The 27,315-nt window shown below is 47.6% G+C and overlaps 1 protein-coding gene across 3 annotated transcripts in view; it reads right to left on the bottom strand.

Moving 5' to 3' along the window:
* LOC147096888 (synaptosomal-associated protein 25-like) overlaps positions 1 to 27,315 on the bottom strand; it is a 381,047-nt gene that overhangs the window by 21,672 nt on the left and 332,060 nt on the right. For 2 of the 3 annotated variants that reach the window (XM_085973583.1, XM_085973582.1), the window contains 2 exons: positions 19,167 to 19,215; positions 10,979 to 11,096 (listed from right to left, as the gene is read on the bottom strand). In XM_085973583.1, coding sequence (XP_085829709.1) covers positions 10,979 to 11,096; positions 19,167 to 19,215 — 167 coding nt within the window. Of the gene's footprint in view, positions 1 to 10,978; positions 11,097 to 11,454; positions 11,573 to 19,166; positions 19,216 to 27,315 lie in introns of all 3 variants that reach the window. The other variant, XM_085973585.1, reaches the window with a different exon arrangement.

Below are 27,315 nucleotides of genomic sequence, written 5' to 3'. Positions count from 1 at the left end.
CTCCCGGTGTTGCATAGGGGAGTGAATGTCAAGGTAGGCATCAGGGAAAAGGGAGTTAGCGGGTGGAGATAAATATACCAGGGCATGCAGACATAGCATGAGGGCATATTACAGCGTGACAAGTTTACATAGGCAGTTCTCATTATAACTGTGGAAATAACAATTTATTATGGTAGTTGCCATAAAAAATGCAAACAAAGCACTGGGGTTCATTTCTAGAGGAACAGAGCAGAGCACTTCTGTTAAACTTGTATCGAACCTTGGTTAGACCACACTTGGAGCACTGTGTACAGTCTGGTTGCCATATTATAAAAAGGATCTAGAGGCACTGGAGAAGGTATGGTACCAGAACTGAGAGGTTATAACTATCAGGAAAGGCTGAACAGGCTGGGGCTCTTTCCACTGGAAAAGAGAAGGTTGAGGGGTGACCTGATCGAGGTCGTTTAGATTATGAAAGGATTTGATGGGGTAGATGTAGAGAAGATGTTTCCACTAGTGGGGGGAGGCCATCAATATAAGATAATCACTAATAAATTCAATCGGGAATTCAGGAGAAACTTCTTTATCCAGAGAGCGATTGGAATGTGGAACTCGCTACCGCAGGGAGTGGTCCAGGCAAATAACATGGATACATTTAAGGGGAAGCCAGATAAACACATGAGGGAGAAAGGAATAGAAGGATATGGCGATAGGGTGTGATGACGAGGGGTGGGAGGAGGCTCATGTGGAGCATACACACCGGCACAGGCTGGTTGGATCGATTAGCTTTAACTTCTATGTAATTTTATGTAAAAGCTGACAGGAATTGCCCACAGAGATAAACACCATTCATTTGCACAGAAGCTCTCCCCAAACGTCTGGCACAACTTCGGCAGAAACCCTGGAAAAGTGGGGTAAACGGATGCTTACATCATTTCACCATGGTTTCTGCTGAGATTGGTGAACCCTCACAGAGATTCTACCCGAGATTATTAAATGTATCGCCATTTGATTTCTCGTGGCATTGCACACAGGAATTCCTCAGATAAAGCTAGGGTTAGAGGGCAGGGTTTAATTAGGGTTCAAGGACATAATTCAGTCCCCATGTTGAAGTAATGCATCTCTCCTTATTTTTATATTACCGTTACAAAATTGTATGTCCACATTTATAATGGAAATTGTCTATGTAAACTTGTCACGCTGTAATTACAACCTCCTGCCAATGATGGCGCTATAGCACCACCACTGGGAGAGCTGTGTAATTACAGTGACACGTCTTAATAGCAGTTTCCATTATAAATGTGGTGATAGGAGTTTACAGGGGAAGAAATTGACAAGACGTATGCACAAACATGATTTTTGAATATATTAATAGATAAACAAATATATTCTGCATCCTTGTGGCTCTTGAGAAGCTGTTTAACGCTTAAGGTCTCAGTTTAATTTTGTAAGGAATTGTTTCTTCTAAAAATGGAACTAGGGTCAAAAACTGATTTGTGTTAAGACGGAGAAGCAGAAATTCAAGCTTTGTGGACTGTACAGATAGAATTAAATGTTTTTTTTTAATGTTTATTGTGAGATACTGGAAGACTTTCCTGAAATTCTGGAATCATAGATGCCAGTTACCCTGCACTGCACTCACATCTCTCAATGACTGACATTAAAGTGGCATCGGTCGATGCTTGGGAGCACATTGATTGCCATTCTATGTGGCATGCGTAACTGTGTTAGTGTAATTAAAAAGCGGGTTATTATTAGGCAGGTAGAAATCTGGAAAACGTTATGAACTGTTGCACCGGCTGGAGTTAAGTGGCTGGAATGTGAGGAGGTCACCCATATGCTTTGTTAACCAGTTCTACAGTCATAGGAGGAAAAATTTGACCCCTTAGCGCTTCCCATTAGCGCCAGTGGATGGCGCTAATGGGGCACTACAGTAGTAGCACCGGGGCAAGGTGAATCCAGCGGCGCATGTAAAATCCCGCCCCCCCATAGCGCTGCCAGTTAAGAGTTATCGCTGGGAGTGTCAACAGCAGGTGGATCGTGACGTCAGTGCGTGTGCAATGCTCACTGACCGCCCGATCTGCTAAATTAATTATCACCATCTACCTTAGCGTCTGGAGTAAACACCGACAGGGAGAGCTGGTGTGAAGCATTAGGAAGCTGGCTCTGTGGACGTTATTTAAAGGGATCATCAGTAATGACTCGCAGTTGTCAGGTTAGTGCAGCTTCAGTGGTTTTTATTGTCAGTTTCACATACTCCCACAGTTTCATTCAGTAATTTCAAGGTTCTTTTGCATTAAGAGTGTTGTGGTAACTAAAAAGTAGCTACATTTATTCTTCAAAGAATCAAACTGCTACACTTGGTTACATTAATGGGAGCTGTACTGGCAGTCGACCTCGCACTCCAGGATCTACTGCGGAGGGAGGGGAAGCAGCGAGAAAGACTGGAACATGTGGCCAGAGGGAGGAGGAGGACCATCAGGGCTATCAACAGGTGGTCTTACCCTCCGAGGGTATTCCGAGAGCACTTCTCCAACCTCCAATTAAGTAAGGAGCAGTGTATTAGGAAGCTCTGCTTCACCAAGGAGGTGGTCACAGAACTCTGCCACTCCCTGCAAACAAACCTCCAGCCTCAGATCAGGGTGACCGTGGCTCTCTCAGTGGCAGTCAAAGTCACCATCGCCCTCAATGGCTCCTTCCAGTCTGCGACAGGAGAAATAGCAAACATCTCACAGTTTGCCGTCCATCGCTGCATCCGGGAGGTCACAGAGGCTCTCTACAGTAGGAGAAGGGGCTACATTGCCTTCCCCATCAGCAGGGAGAAGCAAGGCGAGTGTGCATGTGGCTTTGCCAGAATAGCCACTGGCTGCACCCATGTGGCTTTGCGGGCGCCGCATAACAATCCTGAGGTCCTCCGTAACCGCAAAGATAACGGAGGACTACAGTGCTGCCTGAGACGTACTGTGCTACCTCCCTCCACATGCTGCGGAAGACTTGTGGTGAGGGCCTCCTGCCACTTGCTGGGTAAAGCACCGCCCTCCGTCTCTCCACAGCGAAAACCAATGCTTCACCGCAGAATCTGCGGGCTCTCTCCCTGGGGCGTGGATCTGCCATGCGTACACCTGGTTCAGTTCTCCAGCTTTTGCTTGCTGAGGCAGCTGCACAGCCAGCAATGCTGAGAATGAGGTGCTGCAGCATCAATGAACCTCCCCTTTAAGTACTGAAGAAAGCCTGTGGCAATCATGACTTGCGATTAGACTGCACCTGATATTGGCCAACCCTTTGAGTGCAACACCAATGAGCTTGGGCTTTCAGACTTGAATTAGGACTCCAATCATTTTTTTGAGCAGTGAGCATGAATTTTGCGTGCAGTCTAAAGCATTAGCTCCTGCAGCTAATTCTCTAACTTTTCTACTGACCTCCCATTCCTGGGCTATAATGAATTTCTAGCCCATAGGGGGAAAAATTCAGTATCGCCCCTTTTGGGGCGCCATTATCGGCCGTGCGCAAAGTTTAGTGCCTGGCGCTAATTATCGCCTCTGACGGCAAACTTGGCTTTTATCGCCCCCGGAGGTGATTGGAGCGCTAAATCAGGCGCTTCACACCTAAGGCGCAAAGGCCGAGGAGCGAGGCGCTACCTCAGAGCGCTGGCGAAGCAAGGAAGGGCAAATCAAAATGAACCTGCAAAGTGCTGCTCAGTACCCAAAACTCCTTTACACAGCGTTGAATCTCTCCAGAAGTCTCTCTCTCTCTCTCTCTCAGAATGCGTGGTGCAAAAATGTCACCAACAAAAAAAGGCAAGAAGCGGTCGCCTTTAAATAGCGCTCCCCTAGTCCCTTTCTGACTGCAAAATGCTCTCCTCAACCTGTCGTTGCTAGCGGCAGGCGGTAAGGCAGGGGGCGCCACTCAATATCCGGTCCGGGGCGCTACCAGGGCGTTGCGCACTCGACTGATGTCACGATCTGCCGGCGCAGGAGATCGTGGCGGTAGTGTTTAGCACCGCCGCAAAATGTCTAGTTAATTTCGTGAGCGGCGCAAACATCACCGCGCCCGGGCGCTAGTTGCTTTGCGCCCCATTAGCGCCCTCTTAAGGCGCTAATGGGAGGCGCAAACAACTGAATGTTTCCCCCTGTGTGTTTTAGGTTGTTTGTTTTGTGAAACTTTATTCAGAAATGAAATAGAGCGGAAAGAATCTTTTGGGTGTGCAACGACTAAGACATACCACGAAAGGGACAGGAGAATAACAAGAATAATCTATTTTATATTAATATCAAAAGCATGTTTTGAGTAACATTATTTCACTGTTTGAAATTTTCAAACTAATAGGGCCGGCTTTTGTTTTAAAATGGTAGTTATCAATTCCTTGAAATCCTACATATATCTTTGTGTTGAATATGCTTCAAAGGGTAGCTCTGGAGAACAAAATGATTAACTTTGTGGCAAATAATTAGCATTAATTACTTCCAAATCAAGTATGGTATAGTTCAGGGCCTGTCAGTCCTGTCATCCTCAACCCACAAGAGTTCAGTCTGCGACGCAGACAGGACCAACGCCCCCGTCTGCCGCACTCTGTTCTCGTAGTCTCTCCGGGAAGAGTCTGCCAGACTGATTCTCATCCGATTGAACAGATGAAGCATGTTCTTAAATTTACAACATTTGTGGGGGGCGAGCTGCGCCTTGGGCGGAAGCAGATAACGAGCGATAGCGAACCAGCAGGACGCGTTACGCACCAGTGAAGTCAAAGAAAATTCGACGCAGCGTAAAGTGCCCGTCACTCGCCGTACCCTACCATCCGAGATACGTTTCACTCCCCCCTTCCCCAGCCTGTAACAGAAAGCCAGACTGATTTCCAAGGGTCAACGGTAAAGGAACTGGTTTGAACCAGTTCAACAGTCACCGTCTTGTAAGCTGGGAAAATCCAAGCTTTTATCTTCATAGGGGTATACACCATGGAGCCTTGGGGCAGCTTGTAAAGTTTAACTCTATGATCCCATTAGCTTGTGTACCTCTAGGTACTTAGGTCTCAAGTTGCCGATACTAACAGCTCTTGGTGTCAAATTTAGTATTTATCTCTCAATGAGGCAGCGAGAGTAGTGAGTCTCTGGGATGTGTTGCCAGCTGGTGCTGACTCTGCCTTCAAGAGGGAGCAGGAGCGGTTCCTGACTGCGGCAGAGATCGCATCATGTAGAAGGTCAGTGGCTTATGGTCCCTGTGAGCCCCTGGACTGGTTTCGATCGCCTGAGGGGGTCGGAGAGGAACGTTGCCGAGTAATTTTGCCCGTTCTGGCCCCTGGGTTTATTCTCCGTGTTTTTGGTCTCTCCCGGGAGATTGCATGGCTGTGGAGGGGTTGGGGGGAACAGGAAATGTCTAGCCATGATGAGTGTGGGGCAGGCTTGATGGACCAGGTGGTCTTTTCCTGCCCATCATTTTCATGTTTGTAAAAATAGCCCTTTCCAAACCTCCAGCTCATTAACTTCAAATAGGACAACCAGCAAATTGAAAATGTAAGTATGACTTAGACTGAGCTGCCTGGGTTTGGAGGGCTGATATTCCAAGGTGGGATACCTGGGATGGCAGGAATGACGTATGAGGAGAGATTGGATCGATTGGGCTTATACTCGCTGGAGTTTAGAAGAATGAGAGGGAATCTCATTGAAACTTATAAAATTCTAACAGGACTAGACAGACTAGATGCAGGAAGGCTGTTCCCGATGGCGGGGAGTCCAGAACCAGGGGTCACAGTCTAAGGATAAGGGGTAAGCCATTTAGGACAGAGATGAGGAGGAATTTCTTCCCCCAGAGAGTCGTGAACCTGTGGAATTCTCTACCACAGAAGGCAGTGGAGGCCAATTCATTAAATATATTCAAGAAGGAGTTAGATATATTTCTTAAGGCTAAAGGGATCAAGGGGTATGGGGAGAAAGCAGGGACAGGGTACTGAATTTGGATGATCAGCCATGATCTCATTGAATGGCGGAGCAGGCTCGAGGGGCCGAATGGCCTACTCCTGCTCCTATCTTCTATATTTCTACGTGGGTTGGACACTCCTCTTTGCGGCTTCGTGTTCTATAATGCTTTACTCAATAATAAAGATACACCAAACAGTTAACAAAACCTAAAATAACAACAGAAACCGCTGGAAAAACTCAGCAGGTCAGGCAGCATCCGTGGAGAGAGAAACAGAGTTAACGTTTCAGGTCGAAGACCTTTCGTCAGAACAAAACCTACCGCGTGCACTCTGGATAGAGGAGGGTCTCGTAACACTTCATGTAATGTCCCTGTGCCAGTGACTCTCAGAGACCCTCCGAACATACACCAATATGCAACTCATGTACATTCTTTATGGAGTCCATTCCTGTCTGCTGGGTCAGTGAGGCGATGGAAAGTTGCGGGACTTGGGAAGAATTTCATCAAAGTCTCCCGAACTACTTCCACGAAATTTATTGAGCACCCGCACCTCCCCCCACCACCCCCCCCGCCCTTGCCCGGCCCCTCCACAATTTCATGGACTTTCCGCAACTCAACAAGGAACGTTATCTGTTGTTAAGATGCCTCACAAACAGTAGCAGGCGAAAGGCCCATTCAGTCATCATGCAGGCCAAAGCACTCAAACCATGCGGAGAAACCATTGGCTGTTTGTGGAGCCTTCAGCTGAAGCGAGCTGAAGAGATCGAGTACAGATACATACAGAAATAACACATCCAGTTCATCACTGGGGCTAGTTACAGGGCAGCAACAGCTTTTAACATTAATTGTTTCAGGTCAATCCGCCCGTCACAAATCCACAGGGGTCGCCAGCCCTCCAGGACTGCCCTGGAGTCTCCAGGAATTGGATATTAATTTCCAGCAACACCCGGGAGAGAAATCATACTGATTTGTGATTGGTTAAAATTTTCTTTGAACGTTTTCATTTTACCAGTTACAAAATTATTGGAGATGGAAAAAACTTTAATGTTTGACCGAGAGTCCAGAATCATCCAATCAGGTAATGGCGAGTCTGTTCACTTTCCAATTGGCTATGGGAAGGCGGGGCACCCGGAGGATGGGCCAATGGCAGGAGTGCGGGGGCGGGGCAGGAGGTCATGTGATTAAACCTCTAGGAATGCTCCCAACCAGAGCTACTAGCCCTATAAATCTCGGCAATCTTCCTGTCTGTCTCCCCGTCTGTCTCCCCATCTGTTCCCCCTGTCTGTCTCCCTCATCTATCTCTCTGTCTGTCTCCCCGTCCACATCTCTGTCTGTCTCCCCGTCTATATCTCTGTCTGTCTCCCCTGTCCACATCTCTGTCTGTCTCCCCGTCTATATCTCTGTCTGTCTCCCCCATCTATCTCTCTGTCTGTCTCCCCTGTCCACATCTCTGTCTGTCTTCCCGTCTGTCTCTCTGTCTGTCACCCCCATCTATATCTCTGTCTGTCTCCCCCATCTATCTGTCTCCCCCGTCTGTCTCTCTGTCTGTCTCCCCATCTATATCTCTGTCTGTCTCCCCGTCTGTCTCTCTGTCTGTTTCCCCCGTCTACATCTCTGTCTGTCTCCCCATCTATCTCTCTGTCTGTCTCTGTCTGTCTCCCCCGTCTAACTCCCCATCTGTCTCCCCCGTCTGTCTCTCTGTCTGTCTCCCCCATCTATATCTCTCTCTGACTCCCCCATCTGTCTCTCTCTCTATGTCTCCCCCGCCTATCTCTCGGTCTGTCTCCCTGTCTGTCTCCCCCATCTGTCCCTCTGTCTGACTCCCCCATCTGTCCCTCTGTCTGACTCCCCCATCTGTCCCTCTGTCTGACTCCCCCGTCTGTTCCTCTGTCTGTCTCCCCCGTCTGTCTCTCTCTCTCTCTGTCTCCCCGTCTATCGCTCTCTGTCTCCCCATCTATCTCTCTCTCTGTCTCCCCGTCTATCGCTCTGTCTGTCTCCCCATCTATCGCTCTGTCTGTCTCCCCGTCTATCGCTCTGTCTGTCTCCCCGTCTATCGCTCTGTCTGTCTCCCCGTCTATCGCCCTGTCTGTCTCCCCCGTCTGTCCCTCTGTCTGTCTCCCCCGTCTGTCTCTCTCTCTCTCTCTGTCTCCCCGTCTATCGCTCTGTCTCTTTGTCTGTCTCCCCCATCTGTCTCTCAGTCTATCTCCCCTTCTGTCCCCCTGTCTGTCTCCCTGTCTACCTCTCATTATATGTTTTGTATTTATTGCGAATCCATCATATTCTAGATGCCACACCTTTATTTTTCTTAAAGAAAGCCAGGCATTTCCTGCCAGGTTCTTGTGAGCGGGAGCCTGAAATTTACAAGCAATTTACCTCACCTCTAACTGACCTCCCCCATCGGAAAGGAGCGACATTGTGGACTCCCACTCGGAATAATTGAGCAGTGGGTTTAATGGGCCAGACTAACAGCTGAACATCTGAACCATGCTTCAAATTCTGCAGCAATAACATGGGAGATTAGTTTGTGATTGAATTTTTCTTTATGCAACACCAAAAGACTGACAGAAATGTTTTGGAAAATGTTCCCAGTCAGTAAATTTTGACAATACTCTTTTATTTCTAGAGCAGGTTTAGAAATCGAATCAGACAGCACTGGGTAGCATTTGACTGGACTTTGACTTCAATGTTATAAAACCCTGACACATTTAGCTTCTGCCCAAATATATATCAAAATTTATCCAATCAATGATCCAGAATTCTTACAAATCAATGCTTCTCTGTTAAATCTCATAAATTGGATGCTTCAGGAACCCAAAGATGTCATATAAATAGCCCCAGTGACTTCTTGTTAGCAGAGACAAGCACCGAATGAACACGGAAGGAGAGAGACAATTATATTTTGAGAAAAGGAAAGGAAGAAAGAATCAGATTGTAAATGCGGGAAGTAAGGAAGAATTTCAAGTCATGGTTCTGAATATTTACAGAAAATGGGTCATGGAAACAACAATCTCCACTGAATATCTTCTAGGCACCCTCGCTAGAGGAACAAGTGAACATGAACCAATCAAAACTATGCCCTAAAGGGGACATACATGGTCCAGTTTTTGGAAGATAAGTCAAGTAACTTGTAGACAGTGGGCCATGCAAGCTGCCATCCTCATCTCACTCCAGCTGCCAAGTTATGTTTGGTTTCTTGTTTTTGATCATCCCTACCTGGTGGAATTGTGAAGAAAAAGATTGTCCCGATAGATTTTGCCACTAGGAATCTCCCCAATGAAGGACCTGCTGAAAGTTGTGATATCATCTCAACATCAAAAGTGATGCCACTTCCAAGTTTCCTTTGATTCGAGTGGGAGCTGGAAATGATTAGATTTTCAAAGACGGGCTCTCACAATTTTTTTTTGCTGTAACTCTCTAGAGGTTACACAGCGAACAAGAATGCTGAAGACCCAATGAAGGATGGAGCCATTCCAGTGCACAGTGTTGATGACCACAGCTGCTGGCATTGACCATACTCTTCAATGTTTGGTTGTTACCAGGAAGAACGAGGATAATACTGGTGTGAGCACATTTTTGTTTGACTCTAATAGTGCCATCGATCATTGTTGGGTCTCATTTGACTGAGGTGTGTAATACAGTACAACGCTCCCTCCTCTATTCCTTTGCCAATGGTTTAAGGGCAAACATCTCTAAATATTTTGATTGTGGCTTCAGGTTTGGTGAGTTCAGTGACTCAGCACTCCAAATCTACTTGACAACATCAAGGCTGGTGTCACAAGTGTGGAGAAAGCCTTCCACCGATTGCCAGACATTTAGGGCACTGACCACTAGAGACTGAGACGGAAACTATTACTAGATGTCTGAGTGCCAACCCCACTCTCGTCCACCAGAGATTGGTGCATAACTTGAGAGATGCCCACAAACCTAGAAACTGACCAACAGTCAATAGACAACATTCAATCACCATGACGAGAAGACCCAAAAACCAAAAAAAGATATTAAACAAAAGACCTACCTTTGTTGTGGTGATTTCAGAGGTTGGTGTCAGCTAGAATAGTGGGACACTCTTTTTACGGGGCACTGAAAATTACCGTTTTTATGCACGGGAGGAAGATTTGACCCTCCGCACATCTCCACTGTATTACTCCCCTAAAATGATTAGAATTAGATGAAATTCGTGAGTTTCATATTCTCCAAATGTTGGCCAAATTCAGGCCAATTTGGTGAAAGATTTTGGGTTCAATGCTCATCCCTGTGAATCTGCCTCCTGTCACTCACTGACCTGACATTTTCTTTCCCTGCAATCTGTGGGCTCTTGCAATGAGATTGCTGAGTCCTTGCTAAATCTGGGGTCATTGTGTACCTTGAGCTGGGAGGCTCAGGAGGCTCTTGACACTGGCCAAACCCCTGGCCACCCAGTGCTGGTCAACCGTCAAAGAGAGGGGACCATCAGCTCATGCGTCTGAACTGGTTTCAAACCCCAATTCTCAGAGCTGAACCCTTGGGCCACAGTTACTGGATCTTGAGTCATATCTTGATACTTCCCAGTCGGGCGAGTCCAATTTACAGCACCATGGGTGAGCAATGGGATTGTTTACACGCCCCACCGCAATACTGTAATATTAGCTGACTTCAGAAGTGCCTGTTTATCATTTAGGAACAAACAGATGACGAGCACAAACCAATCAAACGGTTCGATCTGGAAGGGAATGAAGCTCGCGATGCTGGGATGATGGGGGGGGAGGGGGTTAATGTGTTGGCGGTGTCACTCGGGGAGAGGGTATTTTATGGCAAATCTCTGCTCAGCATTTATCTCCATGGAGATGACCAAAGGCCAGCCCAGCAGAAACGTTGCTGATACGACACAGTTGGCGGGAAACTTCAAAATGATCCATTTGAGCTTCGTGGAATGCGTGTCTCTGGGGATGAAAAAGCCAACCGTTTGGAGGTAATGGTTCTCACTTCTAATCTACAGCAGGTGGTTTATGAGTCTGTCAGCGGCCGTATGGAACCGTGTTATTTCTGAGCAAGCAGGTTTCAGGCAGGCATGCAGGCAGGCAGGCGGCCTCTTGGACCGACAGTTGACACCTACTTATTGCAGGGGCAGGAACAAAGGCCGCAGCATTTGCCCAGATCCGACAGATTTTTTTCTGCTTCTTTCATGTCCTTATTGATTTGATCCATTCCCTCTTCAATCCTCTCCAATTGCTCTGAATGAGGAAGACAGTTAGTTTCCACAGACGATGACAACAAACAAGCAGGGGAATCAGTGAACCCCCCACACTGATCGGGGTTGGACCAGGTAATTGCAAACTGGGGTGCCAGTGCTCTTAGGGAAGCTTCGAGATATTGGACATTGATGTCCCCAATCGGCACCCGTACCACGCTTTACACCAGCCCCATTCAGTGTGGGATTCCCTCATCCCTCTGAAGAACTACAGACTTGTTGAGTGAAGGAGAAAAGAGAAAAAGACAGACAAAAAAAAACAGTACGAGATGGACACAGGAATTTGTCACAGAACCCTGACTCAATGGGACCAGTGTAGGCCCATGAATGCCAGTACCTACTTGGCGCAGGGGCAAACGCAAAGGCCACAGCACTTTGCCATGTCTGATAAATTTTTCTCTGCCTCCTTCATGTCTTGGTTGATCTGGTCCATGCCCTCCTCAACACGATCAAGTTGTTCTAGTTAGAACAGAAGCAAAGGAGTTGAGTTTCAAGAATAAAAATGAGGGGGGCAAACAGCATTGAGAAAGTTTGTTGTGGGGCTGGCACTCCAAACTGGTGAGTGAACAGCTGGCATCCAGTTACCTTTAGATCTGAAGGATTGCAGATACAACACTAAAGTGTTATTTAAGAAACAGTGGCACGCCGTAAGAATAAGTGTCTCTTTCCCATATTCTCCCACTTCCCTCTGTTAACTACTCGGATACATCCCGCCATCCAAGGACAAGCTGGGATGCTCCGGGACATGACCAGCTCCATAGAAGCTGTTTATATTGCTCCTGAGTCAATCCACCTTGAGACAAGAGTGATTAGTCTGTGAAAGGACCAGCCCCTCTCACTCAGTTTCCTTCCATCCTCAGCAGCTCAGCAGATGACTTAAAATGAAAATGTCGTCGTGCCAGACGGAGTACGGCCTTAGGTTTGCACCTGCTAGTCACAGGTCAAGTTCCCAATCTCAACTGCGCCGTCGGAGGTGATACTGACTACAGACCAGATGTATCTCCACCGTGTGGGGGGATAGTCAACCCATTTTCTCACACACTTCCAGACTAGCAAAACCCCAGGAAAGCTGCCACCATGCTATTATAGAGCATCCCTGATTATAATCGCTCAACCATTGGTGGCCGTGCCTTCTGTTGCCGAGGCCCTAAGCTCTGGAATTCCCTGCCTAAACCTCTCTGCCTCACTACCTCTCTTTCCTCCTTTAAGACGCTCCTTAAAACCTACCTCTTTGACCAAGCTTTTGGTCACTTGCCCTAATTTATCCTTATGTGGATCGGTGCTATATAAATACAACTTGCTGTTGTTTTTGATTAGTTGGGGAGTGTTGTGTGATGCAGGATGCTCTAACAGAGAGAATAACATAAACCTAAAGGAAATCGGAAGAAGGCAAGAGGGGAATGTTACAATCCTGGGTGCGATTGATTCCAAGGAGTTTCGATTGAGGGTTTCCAACAGTGAGCTATTCGAGTGGCGCTCGAGATTAGATTTCCATTGCAATCACAACCCACATGCCCGCAATATATAGAGCAGAGATACTCGTAGCAAAAGAAATCAACTCTGAGCTATGATTCGGATGATGGGCCCCGTGATTAACCTTTTGGCGGGATGTTTAATCAGAACCAACAAGTTCTCATGAAGGGTCTCGTCTGAAGTGTTAACTGAGCCTTTCTCCCTCAGATTCGAACTGGCCTGCTGTGCATTTCCAATACTTCCTGATTTGATTTGATATTTCCAGGGTTCGCAGCTTCTCTTTTCACTTTGTGCGCTGGGTATCATGGCCGCCCAACAGCTGGGACACTGCTGCTCAAGTTCCAGGAAAGGGTGGCCCCAGTGAAAGGCTGAGTTTGTGACAAGTGTCACAGCTAAATGCTTGGGAGTAACTTGGTAGTGGAACGTAACACTATTCTAAGGGGCAGGAGGTTTAGAGGGGATTTGAGGAAAAACTTTTTCACTCAGAGGGTGGTTGGAATCTGGAACTCACTGCCTGAAAGGGTGGTAGAGGCAGGAACCCTCACAACATTCAAGAAGCATTTAGATGAGCACTTGAAACGCCATAGCATACAAGGCTACGGACCAAGTGCTGGAAAATGGGATTAGAATAGATAGGGCTTGATGGTCGGCGCGGACACGATGGGCCGAAGGGCCTCTTTCTGTGCTGTATAAATCTATGACTCTATTTATTACCAATGAAGAATCTCAGTCTGGGGCAATAGTTGAACTCAATGGGATAGATCTTCAAGTTGCCACTTGCGTGTAAAACTGACATTGTAGATTGCCCCCCTCCCCCGCCACCTCATTGTAGAAACGTCCTGGTTTTAATTTCCAATGAAAATGTACCCCAATGTCCCTAGACTAGAGAGTGGAAAAATCAGCCAGGGTTCCTGGTCCAGTGACATCTACTGCAAAGTGTTGGACGTATGGACTTCTGGTGAGGACGGGATCAGCTGCGATGCCTTCCTTAGATGACTCGCCTACCAACACGCAAGCCTAGATTGTCATCTCAAGGTTATTCTGACCTATTTGTTTTATAAATCAGGATTAACATTGGTGCTAAAGTAACGCCAATCAGGGAATCTAGGGCGTCACTGCCTAGCTTCTCTCGTGAGGAATGGACACTGAGGTGGGAGGTCGGAGGGTGACTCCGTATATATGTGGACCGTGGCCCAGAGAAGAGTGGGAATCTTCAGGGCGTGGGGGGAGAAACTGAAAAAACTAGGAATAAATTGGGAAAAAATTCCTTTAAAAGTCCCGCCACTATCTGAGTGCCTCTGTTTATTAAACAACACGGGGGCAATGTAACCAATTGCAATGCTGTACCTAGGATTGTATTTTCATATTCAGACTTACCATTTTCATTTTCTTCTATTTCTAAACATAGGTAGCAAGATTAACAATGTTTTTAACTCAAAAATGATCAAACAGAATTTTTTGCTGTGCTAATGCATGAAATGTGCTGGGTATTTGCTACAAGCACAACTCAGAAAACACTTGCACCTTCCTCCCCGTAACTCATAGTTTACAAGTAATAACAGAAAATGCCTTGAAACAGTTAGGTTGCATGGAAGACACTGAGAACGGATAGGTAAGGACCATTTACAATCAATACATCTGTTTACAGAACAACATCAATGTTCCTTTTATAACCTGCACCATTTTCTAGCCAAGTTTTAACAAGGAGATGGAACTGGTTGGAATTTGGTTTTGGTCTGCACAAAACTAGTTCATTTCTTTCCGCCTTCTCTTTCTTTATCTGTGTTTTCCTATCAGTTGTGCCCCATTTCCCTTCTCAAGGACTCAAAAGGCTGACAATGATCGTAGGGTATTCCTACCAACTCAGTGGACCTTGGCCAATCGACAGAGAGTTCCATTGAGTTGAGACCACCTGGGCTAATTCCTTCTTGTTAACCTTGTAGATTGCTGTGAGCTAAGGGTCTATTTTTCTGATCACAGGAACATTAGCAATTGTATAGAAATACTTGTCCAAAATCGTCTCACCTTCCAGGCTGGTGCAGGCTGCACAGCCATGAAATATTCTTCCAAGGGAAAATAACTGGGATAAAATTAAGGGAGTAATCTTTTGAGGACACGTTGGGGTGAAGCAACCTTGTCCACTGACAATCTACCCACATTATCAATCCACCCGACTCTTGAAAGATGCCAACCCTAAACCAAAGTACCAACCTCCAGGAACTTGGCTGAACATGGTGTGTTTTCTTCATTAAGATGGAGAGTGAAGTACTTGACTCACAGACTAGGGTCCTGAATTTAAATAAAGGAAACTACGATGGTATGAGGCGCGAGTTGGCTAGGATGAATTGGGGAACGTTACTTAAAGGGTTGACGGTGGATAGGCAATGGCAAACATTTAAAGATCGCATAGATGAACTACAGAATTTGTTCATCCCTGTTTGGCATAAAAATAAAACAAAAAAGGTGACTCAACCGTGGCTAACAAGGGAAATTAGGGATAGCATAAGATCCAAGGAGAGGACATATAAATTGGCCAGAAAAAGCAGCAAACCTGAGGATTGGGAGCAGATTAGGATTCAGCAAAGGAGGACAAAGGGATTAATTAAGAGGGGGAAAATAGAGTATGAGAGTAAGCTTGCAGGGAACATAAAAACTGACTGTGAAAGCTTCTATAGATATGTGAAGAGAAAAAGATTGGTTAAGTCAAGTGTAGGTCCCTTGCAGTCAGAATCAGGGGAATTTATAATGGGGAACAAAGACATGGCAGACCAATTAAATACATACTTTGGTTCTGTCTTCACAACAGAGGACACAAATAACCTCACAGAGATGTCAGGGAACATAGGGTCTAATGAGAGGGAGGAACTGAATGAAATCAGTATTTGTAGGGAAATGGTGTTACATCCTAGGGTACTTAAGGAAGTGGCCCTAGAAATAGTAGATGCATTGCTGGTCATCTTCCAGAATTCTGTGGACTCTGGGGTGGTTCCTGTGGATTGGAGGGTAGCTAATGTAACCCCACTATTCAAAAAAGGTGGTGGAGAGAAAACGGGGAATTATAGACCGGTAAGCCTGACATCGGTAGTAGGGAAAATGCTAGAGTCAATTATAAAAGATGTAATAGCAGAGCACTTGGAAAACAGTGACAGGATCGGACAAAGTCAACATGGATTTACAAAAGGTAAATCATGCTTGACTAATCTGAAATTTTTTGAGGATGTAACTGGTAGAATAGATAAGGGAGAACCAGTGGATGTGGTGTATTTGGACTTTCAGAAGGCTTGCGATAAGGTCCCGCATAAGAGATTGGCGTGCAAAGTTAAAGCACATGGGATTGGGGTTAAGGTACTGACTTGGATAGAGAACTGGTTGGCAGACAGGAAGCAAAGAGTTGGAATAAACGGGTCTTTTTCCGAGTGGCAGGCAGTGACGAGTGGGGTACCGCAGGGATCAGTGCTGGGACCCCAACTATTCACAATATATATAAATGATCTAGACGAGGGAACTAGATGTAATATCTCCAAGTTTGCAGACAACACAAAGCTGGGTGGGCGTGTGTGCTGTGAGGAGGATGCCGAGAAACTCCAGTATGATTTGGAGAGGTTGGGTGATTGGGCAGATGCATGGCAGATGCAGTATAATGTGGATAAATGCGAGGTTATCCACTTTGGTGCCAAAAACAGGAAGGCAGATTATTATCTGAACAGCAACAGATTAGGAGAAGGGGAAGTGCAACGAGACCTGGGTGTCCTTGTGCACCAGTTGCTGAAGGTAAGCATGCAGGTGCAGCAGGCAGTTAAGAAGGCAAATGGTATGTTGGCCTTCACAGTGAGAGGATTCGAGTACAGGAGCAAGGATGTCTTGCTGCAGTTGTACAGGGCCTTGGTGAGACCACACCTTGAGTATTGTGTGCAATTTTGGTCACCTTATCCGAGGAAGGATGTTCTTGTCATGGAGGGAGTGCAGTGAAGATTCACCAGACTAATACCTGGGATGGCAGGAATGACGCATGAGGAGAGATTGGGTCGATTGGGCTTATATTCGCTGGAGTTTAGAAGAATGAGAGGGGATCTCATTGAAACTTATAAAATTCTAACAGGACTAGACAGACTAGATGCAGGAAGGATGTTCCTGATGGCAGAGGAGTCCAGAACCAGGGGTCACAGTCTAAGGATAAGGGGTAAGCCATTTAGAACAGAGATGAGGAGGAATTTCTTCACCCAGAAAGTGGTGAACCTGTGGAATTCTCTACCACAGAAGGCAGTTGAGGCCAATTCATTAAATATATTCAAGAAGGAGTTAGATATATTTCTTAAGGCTAAAGGGATCAAGGGATATGGGGAGAAAGCAGGGACAGTGTACTGAATTTGGATGATCCGCCATGATCTTATTAAATGGCGGAGCAGGCTCGAGGGGCCGAATGGCCTACTCCTGCTCCTATCTTCTATGTTGCTATGTTTCTATGTTTTTGTTGATTACGATTGGCTTTGGGTTCACTCAACAGCCTCTTAATTTACACGTTGATGGAATTAAGCTGGTCTCTCCGGGGTTTGAAGAGTTGTTAACTAGCAGCAGAAGCGTTTAAAGCTATTTAGAGGAAAAGAATTACAGGAAACTTTCTTTTATCCGGCACCGACGGGACCGACGTGGTGCCGGTTCATCAAAAATTCCGGATAACCGAACGCTATAGTAAAAGATAGGGAGAGCTGACAGCTCCGTATAAAGCAACAAACCCTGTTGCTTAGCAACAACTGTAGAACAATGAACACAAGTTTCAAGCATCTCTGTAGCTTAGCAACAGCTGCAGCCACACCCTTGCACAGCAACAGATGGAAGAAGGCAAATAAATATGAAGTAAAACCCACTCCTGAATTTTGCCGGTTAACCGACATTTCCGGTTATTTACGTGCCGGTAAATCGAAAGTTTCCTGTACAGTGTTGTAAATCTCATGATTTGAATGCAAGTGTCCTTTAGGGAAGGAAATCTGTCGTCCTTACCCGGTCTGGCCTATATGTGACTCCAGACCCACAGCAATGTGGTTGATTCTTAACAGCCCTGTGAAATGGCCCAGCGAGACACTCAGTTGTACCAAACTGCTATCACGGACTGCAGCGGTTCAAGAAGGCGACTCACCACCACCTTCTCAAGGGCAATTAGGGATGGGCAATAAATGCCGGCCTTGCCAGTGACGCCCACATCCCAGGAACGAATAAAAAAAAGCTCGGAGCCAGGGTAACGTTTCAAGCTATTTAAAGGGAGTGCGGCGATTGTAAATCTCCTGCTTTGATTGCAGGTGAAACATTGAGCTTTGCAAAAGAACGCTTTCAATAGTTATTGTTTCGCAATTGAGGCACTGACAGTTATCCTCTTAGTTTTGAGCCTTGCTCATCCCGAATTAGTTCAGGAAAATCTTCCGTCAGGAGAACGTAGGTCAGGTCTGTTTCTTTGCGGTGTCTGAATAAGATCAATTTAATTTTTAATAAGGTGAGACTCTGGGATTTTCATATGGTGCTGTGAAGATCACGTTCCACAATTCCATCCCGGATATCAGTGCCTGGAGTAATGATCCAGCGAGCGGGAGTTAAAATCCCGCCACGGCAGTGCGAGAATTTGAGTTTAGTTTGAAAAAAAATCTAGAAGAAGCTGGCTTCAGTCAAAGTGACCGTGAAGCTGTCGGACTGTCACAACTACCCAACTCATGACCTTTAGGGGAGGAAATCTACTGTCCTTACCCGGTCTGGCCTATATGTAACTCCAGCCCTACAGCAATGTGGTTGACTCGCAACTGCCCTCTGAAATGGCCTAGCAAATCACTTGGTTGTGTCTAACCTTCTACAAAGAATACAGACTACAGCAGTTCAAGAAGAAGGCCCACCATCACCTTCTCAAGGCAACTAGGGTCGGGCAGCCTTGCCAGTGATGTCCACATCCCAAGAACTAATTTCAAAAAGTGTAAAAAATAAAAATTCTGGGGCTTTGACTCGGATCATTCCGTATTGTTATGGCCCCTGGGTCAGAATGTTTTACAGTGGGGGAAGGTCGACGAGTAGGATGGCTGGTTGTTATGTGTGTGTGATGAGGATGCCTGTGAAATCCAGAAGTGGAATAAATCACATCACATCCACTGGAATATCACAGATATCTGGAAACTCAATGACCTGTGTCAAGACCTCAAAACAATACAGCAGATTTGGGGCATTGGGGAGCGAATGCAGCACCGTTCTTGCTGCCCCCTCTTGCATGGGCTAACTCAGCACAGACCAGAGATTGGCCCCTGGGCCATCCTGGACTCTCCTGGATCTGAATGGCTCAGCTCCACATTGGGCAGTGGGCCGAAGTTGAATCCTAATTTTTAATAGCCTAAGAGCAATGGGAGAATGGTTTCCTTACGCAAGTGTTGCTGCGTAGTTCAGCACTGTAACCCCTCCCTCCCACCCTCACTATTTAACACTACCAGGGGACTGCTGCCTCAGTCTAAAATCAGAAGAATCAGCGTTGTGCAGGGCGGTTGATCATTCGTATCACTGCCCCTTCTATCTCCCGATATGTACCCACGAGCATTCTCTGAAATCCTCTTACCTCCTTGCTCATCCAGCATGACCAGAGTCCTGATCCCAGCATCTTTGCTCTGTTTGAGGTGAGCAGAAAAAAAGACCGTGAGAGGGACAGAATGGAAAACATTCAGAACGGAACAGGTACAATTGTCAGCTCTCGCCTGTTTATCAATAGTCCAACCACACCCCCGGTCAGTAGATTCCAGTGCGTGGTGGAATACCACAGATCAGCATTAGGAGTAAAACCAATTACATTTGCTTAGAGGTAGCACTTTCGCCTCTGAGTCAGAAGGTTGTGGGTTCAAGTCCCACTCCAGAGACTTGAGCACATAATCTAGGCTGACACTCCCAGTGCAGTGCTGAGGGAGTGCTGCACTGTCGGAGGTGCCGTCTTTCGGATGAGACGTTAAACCGAGGCCCCGTCTGCTCTCTCAGGTGGACGTAAAACACTCCATGGCACTATTTCAAAGAAGAGCAGGGGAGTTATCCCTCAACCAACATTTCTAAAACCGATTCTCTCATCATTATCACATTGCTGTTTGTGGGAGCTTGCTGTGCGCAAATTGGCTGCCGCGTTTCCTACATTGCAACAGTGACTACACTTCAAAAGTACTTCATCGGCTGTAAAGTGCTTTGGGGCATCCTGAGGTTGTGAAAGGTGCTATACAAATGCAAGTCTTTCTTTCACAGCACTGATCGACATCAAACTTGGATGACCTTCAACCATGTTGTCAACATTACTGGGGAAGGGTCCACAATGGACTACCCATCACCATTTTGTCTGGTTTGAGATGCACAGCATCCATCACCATATTTGAGGTTCTCCAAATCCAAGCTACTGAGAAGTCCACAGAGGTAGTTTCCATTTGACTGACCTATAGAGGGATGCACCCCACTTACCTACATTGAGGCCAAAGGCTTATGCTCCCCAAGTGTGGTGGAATTTAACCAGCTAAAACCATATAGCTTACCAGCACAGAGCACCAGTAGGCTTCCTGTTGGAGATCCAGCTCTGACCATCCTACCTGTTGGAGCTTTAGCTTGCAGGGCTATCCCCAGTTCAGTGGGAAGAATCGCAGGCCCAAGCTCCAGGGTCCAGCAATGAGCCACGGTAATTGGTCAATCAGCAACAGCGGCCCGGAATATCTCAGGTTGTCTCTTGTACCTGATTACTGAGTGTGCCATAGAGATTTGACTTGATTCCAATTTCCCAATTGCCAGACCTGTCATCTTGAAGCTAACTTGACCCGAAAGTTAACCCACAGAGCATGGACCAGGCCATTTATATATAGAGTATGAACCTAGCCATCAAAATATAGAGCATGGACCTGGCAATCTATATATAGAGCATGGACCTGGCCATCTATATATAGAGCACGGACCTGGCCATCCATATACAGAGCATGGACCTGGCCATCTATATATAGAGCATGAACCTGGCCACCTATATATAGAGCATGGACCTGGCCATCTATATATAGAGCATGGACCTGGCAATCTATACATAGAGCATGGACCTAGCCATCTATATATAGAGCATGGACCTGGCCATCTATATTCAGAGCATGGACCTGGCCATCTATATATGTAGAGTATAGACCTGGCCATCTACATATATACTAGCTGGAGTGCCCGGCGGTGCCGAGGGAACTCAAGAACCCTGTGCCATGTTTATAAAACTGTTTATGAGACTGTTGGGATTGAAGAACTCTTCCTAAGCACACAGGAGGTGGTTCTTTAACTTCGTTTTTTGTTAATGGAGATCACCAGTCAGAAGTGGTGCGTCCAAGTCTGCTACGTTTTCTTGAGGGTATGCTGCTATGATAAAAGAAAAAATAATTTTTACATATATAAATGAGTCTGTCTGTCTGTCTGTGTGGGAAGGAGAGAGATAGAGAGAGGGAAAGAGAGAGAGAGGGAAAGAGAAAGGGGGAGGGAGAGAGAGAGAGGGAAGGAGAGAGAGAGACAGAGAGGGAAGGAGAGAGAGAGAGAGAGGGAAGGAGAGAGAGAGGGAAGGAGAGAGAGAGGGAAGGAGAGAGAGAGAGAGAGGGAGAGAGTGAGGGAAGGAGCTAGAGAAGAGAGGAAGACACCCCGGGGAAGGGGCTGGACTCAGAGCCCGGCAGATGAAGAAGGGCGGCCGCCATTTTGTGAGGTTGGCGGGAAGTTTGAATCGCGGCGGCTGAAGGAAGGGAGAAGGCGAGATTATGGGTTTAAATTTTTTTTTAAAGGATCCAGAGAGAGATGTAGGTGAAGGCGGAGGTTCTCATCGCTCGGGCTGTGTGTGTGTTGTGTGAGGAGATGGAGACTCCCTCCCCGCGCTCCTTCTCTCCCTCCCTCTCCCACCCTCTCACTCTTTCACTCCCTCACCCTCTCTCTCTCCCTCCCCCTCTCTCTCCCTCCCTCTCTCTCCCTCCCTCCTCTCTCCCTCCCCGCTATCTCTCCCTCCCTCTCTCCCTCCCTCCCCTCTCCCTCTCTCTCCCCCTCTCCTCTCCCTCCCTCTCTCCCTCCCCCTCTCTCTCTCCCTCCCCCTGTCTCTCCCTCCCCGTCTCTCCCTCCTTTCCTCTCTCTCCCTCCCTCCCCTCTCCCTCCCTAGGGCCTCAGGCCCGGCCCGACTCACCTCAGCTGAGCTCCCGCTCCGACCTAAGCCCCCGTACGCGGCCTAGCGCCTCAAGCCCAGCCTAGCGCCTCAAGCCCAGCCCGACTCACCTCAGCTGAGCTCCCGCTCCGGCCCGAGCCCCCGTGCGTGGCCTAGCGCATCAGGCCCGGCCCGAGTGAGCCCTGATGAGCTCCCGCTGCGGGCCTCCGACGCCGCTCCGCGGCTGGATTTATTTTGGGATTAGCCTGGAGAGAGAGGGGGCAAAGAGTGCCTCAGGCCCGGCCCGATGGACCCCTGCCGCTCCGGTCTCTGGTTTTTCGCGCTCCCGCACTAATGGCAGTTTGAAAGATTAGGCCCCGCCCACACATGCCATGTAACTCCCCCCGTGATGCAGCGCGCTCCCCCCGTAGGATTGGTCAACCTTCACGTCACTCAACGCTAATGAGCCGTAGGATTAGTCAACCGCTAATGAGCGGATTTTGTCCGTTTTTTGAACGTTTTTTGCATAGTGTCTGAACAACTTTTGTCTGACCAAAAAGTAAATATGCCTATGACACTCCCCTAATCATAAGCTTTCTTTTGATATAACATATGTGTAGGTACGCTCTATAACTTTTGAGTTAAGCGCAGACAGACATCCAGACAGACAGAAACCACCATTCATTTATAATAATATAAATAAAGATATAGAGCATGGACTTGGCCATCTATATATAGAGTATGGACCTGGCCATCTATATATAGAGCATGGACTTGGCCATCTATATATAGAGTATGGACCTGGCCATCTATATATATAGTGCATGGACCTGGCCATCTATATACAGTGCATGGACCTGGCCATCTATATATAGAGTATGGACCTGGCCATCTATATATATAGTGCATGGACCTGGCCATCTATATATAGAGTATGGACCTGGCTATCTATATATATAGAGCATGGACCTGGCCATCTATATACAGAGCATGGTCCTGGCTATCTATATATAGAGCATGGACCTGGCCATCTATATACAGAGCATGGTCCTGGCTATCTATATATAGAGCATGGACCTGGCCATCTATATACAGAGCATGGTCCTGGCTATCTATATATAGAGTATGGACCTGGCCATCTATATATATAGTGCATGGACCTGGCCATCTATATATAGAGTATGGACCTGGCCATCTATATATATAGTGCATGGACCTGGCCATCTATATATAGAGTATGGACCTGGCCACCTATATATAGTGCATGGACCTGGCCATCTATATATAGAGTATGGACCTGGCCATCTATATATAGTGCATGGACCTGGCCATCTATATATAAAGTATGGACCTGGCCATCTATATATAGTGCATGGACCTGGCCATCTATATATAGAGTATGGACCTGGCCATCTATATATATAGAGCATGGACCTGGCCATCTATATATATAGAGCATGGACCTGGCCATCTATATATATAGAGCATGGACCTGGCCATCAATATATAGAGCATGGACCTGGCCATCTATATATAGAGTATGGACCTGGCCATCTATATATAGAGTATGGACCTGGCCACCTATATATAGAGTATGGACCTGGCCACCTATATATAGAGTATGGACCTGGCCACCTATATATATAGAGCATGGACCTGGCCATCTATATACAGAGCATGGACCTGGCCATCTATATATAGAGTATGGACCTGGCCATCTATATATAGAGCATGGACCTGGCCATCTATATATAGAGTATGGACCTGGCCACCTATATATATAGAGCATGGACCTGGCCATCTATATACAGAGCATGGTCCTGTCTATCTATATATAGAGCATGGACCTGGCCATCTATATATAGAGTATGGACCTGGCCATCTATATATAGAGCAGGGACCTGGCCATCTATATATAGAGTATGGACCTGGCCATCTATATATAGAGTATGGACCTGGCCATCTATATATAGACCATGGACCTGGCCATCTATATTTAGAGTACGGACCTGGCCACCTATATATATAGAGCATGGACCTGGCCATCTATATACAGAGCATGATCCTGTCTATCTATATATAGAGCATGGACCTGGCCACCTATATATAGAGTATGGACCTGGCCATCTATACACAGAGTATGGACCTGGCCATCTATATATAGAGTATGGACCTGGCCATCTATATATAGAGCATGGACCTGGCCATCTATATATAGAGTATGGACCTGGCCACCTATATATATAGAGCATGGACCTGGCCATCTATATACAGAGCATGGTCCTGTCTATCTATATATAGAGCATGGACCTGGCCATCTATATATAGAGTATGGACCTGGCCATCTATACACAGAGTATGGACCTGGCCATCTATATATAGAGCATGGACCTGGCCATCGAAATATAGAGTATGGACCTGGCCATCCATATACAGAGTATGGACCTGGCCATCTATATACAGAGTATGGACCTGGCCATCTATATATAGAGCATGGACCTGGCCATCTATATAGAGTGTATGGACCTGACCATCTATATATAGAGCATGGACCTGGTCATCTATATATAGAGTATGAACCTGGTTATCAATATATACAGAGCATGGACCTGGCCATCTATATATAGAGCATGGACCTGGCCATCTATATATAGAGCATGGACCTGGCCATATATATACAGAGCATGGACCTGGCCATCTATATATAGAGCATGGACCTGGCCATCTATATATAGAGTATGGACCTGGCCATCTACATATAGAGCATGGACCTGGCCATCTATATATAGAGCATGGACCTGGCCATCTATATATAGAGCATGGACTTGGCCATCTATATATAGAGCATGGACCTGGCCATCTATATATAGAGTATGGACCTGGCCACCTATATATAGAGCATGGACCTGGCCATCTATATATATAGAGCATGGACCTGGCCATCTATATATATAGAGCATGGACCTGGCCATCAATATATAGAGCATGGACCTGGCCATCTATATATAGAGTATGGACCTGGCCATCTATATATAGAGTATTGGCCTGACTATCTATAAATAGAGTATGGACCTGGCCATCTATATATAGAGTATGGACCTGGCCATCTATATATAGAGTATGGACCTGGCCATCTATATATAGAGCATGGACCAGGCCATCTATATATAGAGTATGGACCTGGCCATCTATATATAGAGCATGGACCTTGCCATGTATATATAGAGTATGAAGCTGGCCATCTATATATAGAGCATGGACATGGCCATTTATATATAGAGCATGGACCTGGCCATCAATATATAGAGTATGGACCTGGCCATCTATATATAGAGTATGGACCTGGCCATCTATATATAGAGTATGGACCTGGACATCTATATATAGAGCATGGACCTGGCCATCGATATATGAAGTATGAACCTGGCCATCTATATATAGAGCATGGACCTGGCATCTATATATAAAGTACTAGCTGGAGTACCCGGCGCTGTCGAGGGAAATGAAGAACCCTCTGCCATGTTTATAAAAGTGTTTATTAAACTGTTGGGATTGAAGAATTCTTCCTAAGCATAACTTCGTGTTTTGTTAATGGGGATCGCCAGTAGCCATATACTCCAGGTTTTACAGTTTTGGGTATGTCTTGCCTGGTCAACAGCTTGCCGTGCCCGAGTCTGGTCAGGAGCCTCTGAGGCTCTGGCTTGGGTATGTCTCGCCTGGTCAACAGCTTGCCGTGCCTGAGTCTGGTCAGGAGTCCCTGACTCACCACCCTCACTCACCCTCCCCCTCCCTCCCTCACCCTCTCTCCCTCCCCCCCTTCCTCTTCCTCCACCTCTCTCTCCCCTCCCTCTCACTCCCTCCCCTTCACTCTCTCCCTCCCTCCCCCCTCTCTCCCCCTCCCCCTCTCTCTCACTCCCTCCCCTTCAATTTATCCCTCCCTCCGTCTCTCTCTCCCTCCCCGCGCTCCTTCCCTCCTCCCTCTACACCACCTCACTCTTTCCCTCCCTCCCCCTCTCTCTCTCCCTCCCCCTCGCTCCCTCCCCCTCTCTCTCCCTCCCCCCCCTCTCCTGCCCCTCTCTCTCTCCCCTCTCTCTCCCCTCTCTCTCTCCCCCTCGCCCCCTCCCTCCCCGCTCTCTCTCCCTCCCTCTCTCTCCCTCCCTCCCCTCCCTCTCTCTCCCTCTCCCCCTCTCCTCTCCCTCCCTCTCTCCCTCCCTCCCTCTCTCTCCCTCCCCCTGTCTCTCCCTCCTTTCCTCTCTCCCTCCCTCCCCTCTCCCTCTCTCTCCATCCCTCCCCCTCTCCTCTCCCTCCCTCCCCCTCTCTCTCCCTCCCCCTGTCTCTCCCTCCCTCCCCCTCTCTCTCTCCCTCCCCTTGTCTGCCCCTCTCTCTCCCTCCCTCCCCTGCCTAACAATCTATCTCTTCCAATTGTGCCTTCAGTGTCCTTGCCGCTGTACTCTGTCCTTGCTGCCAATCCCTGCCCCGGTTGAGAGAAGTGCCAGGTGAATGCAAGTTGCCGCCGAGGAGGAGGGTAGTATAGGCGTCGTGCAGGTTGACGGGCAGCTGCAGGGCAGAACGAAGTAGATGGAGACCGGAACCGTTCACAGTAACTCCAAGTGTGGTTAGGAGAGAGAGAGAGAGAGAGGGAGGGGGGGGAGGAGAGAGAGGGGGAAGGAGAGAGAGAGAGAGAGAGGGGGAAGGAGAGAGAAGAGAGAGAGAGCGGAAGGAGAGAGAGAGAGAGGGGGGGAAGGAGAGAGAGAGAGAGAGGGGGAAGGAGAGAGAGAGGGGGAAGGAGAGAGGGGGAAGGAGAGAGGGAGAGAGAGGGGGAAGGAGAGAGAGAGAGGGGGTGAAGGAGAGAGAGGGGGAAGGAGAGAGAGCGAGCGGGCGAAGGAGAGAGAGAGAGTGGGAAGGAGAGAGAGAAAGGGGGAAGGAGAGAGAGAGAGGGGGAAGGAGAGAGAGAGAGAGGGGGAGAAGGAGAGAGAGAGGGAGAAGGAGAGAGAGAGAGGGGGAAGGAGAGAGAGATAGGGGGAAGGAGAGAGAGCGAGAGGGGGAAGGAGAGAGAGGGAGGGGAAGGAGAGAGAGAGAGAGGAGGAGGAGAGAGAGGGAGAAGGAGAGAGAGGGGGAAGGAGAGAGAGAGAGAGAGAGGGAAGGAGAGAGTTAGGGAAGGAGATAGAGAAAAGAGGAAGACACCCCGGGGAAGCGGTTGGACTCAGAGCCCGGCCACGGAGACCCGGAGCCCCCGTGCGCGGCCTAGTGGCTCAGGCCCGGCCCGACTCACCTCAGCTGAGCTCCCGCTCCCCCGCTCGCTGTCTCTCGGGCCGCGCGGTTCTCTCTGTGTAGATACATAGGAGAGAGAGAGAGAAAGGGAAGGGGGGAAGGAGAGAGAGGGGGAAGGAGAGTGAGATAGAGAGGGGGAAGGAGAGAGAGAGAGGGAAGGAGAGAGGGGGAAGGAGAGAGAGAGGGGAAGGAGAGAGAGAGAGAGGGGCAAGGAGAGAGAGGGGGAAGGAGAGAGAGAGGGGAAGGAGGAGAGAGAGAGGGAAGGAGAGAGTGAGGGAAGGAGTTAGAGAAGAGAGGAAGACACCCGGGGAAGGGGTTGGACTCAGAG

The sequence above is a fragment of the Somniosus microcephalus genome, chromosome 34, assembly GCF_052327205.1.
Source record: "Somniosus microcephalus isolate GS21.2 chromosome 34, FLI_Smic_1.0, whole genome shotgun sequence".
In the NCBI taxonomy this organism is placed as follows: domain Eukaryota; kingdom Metazoa; phylum Chordata; class Chondrichthyes; order Squaliformes; family Somniosidae; genus Somniosus; species Somniosus microcephalus.
This window is presented reverse-complemented; position numbering and strand designations above follow the sequence as displayed.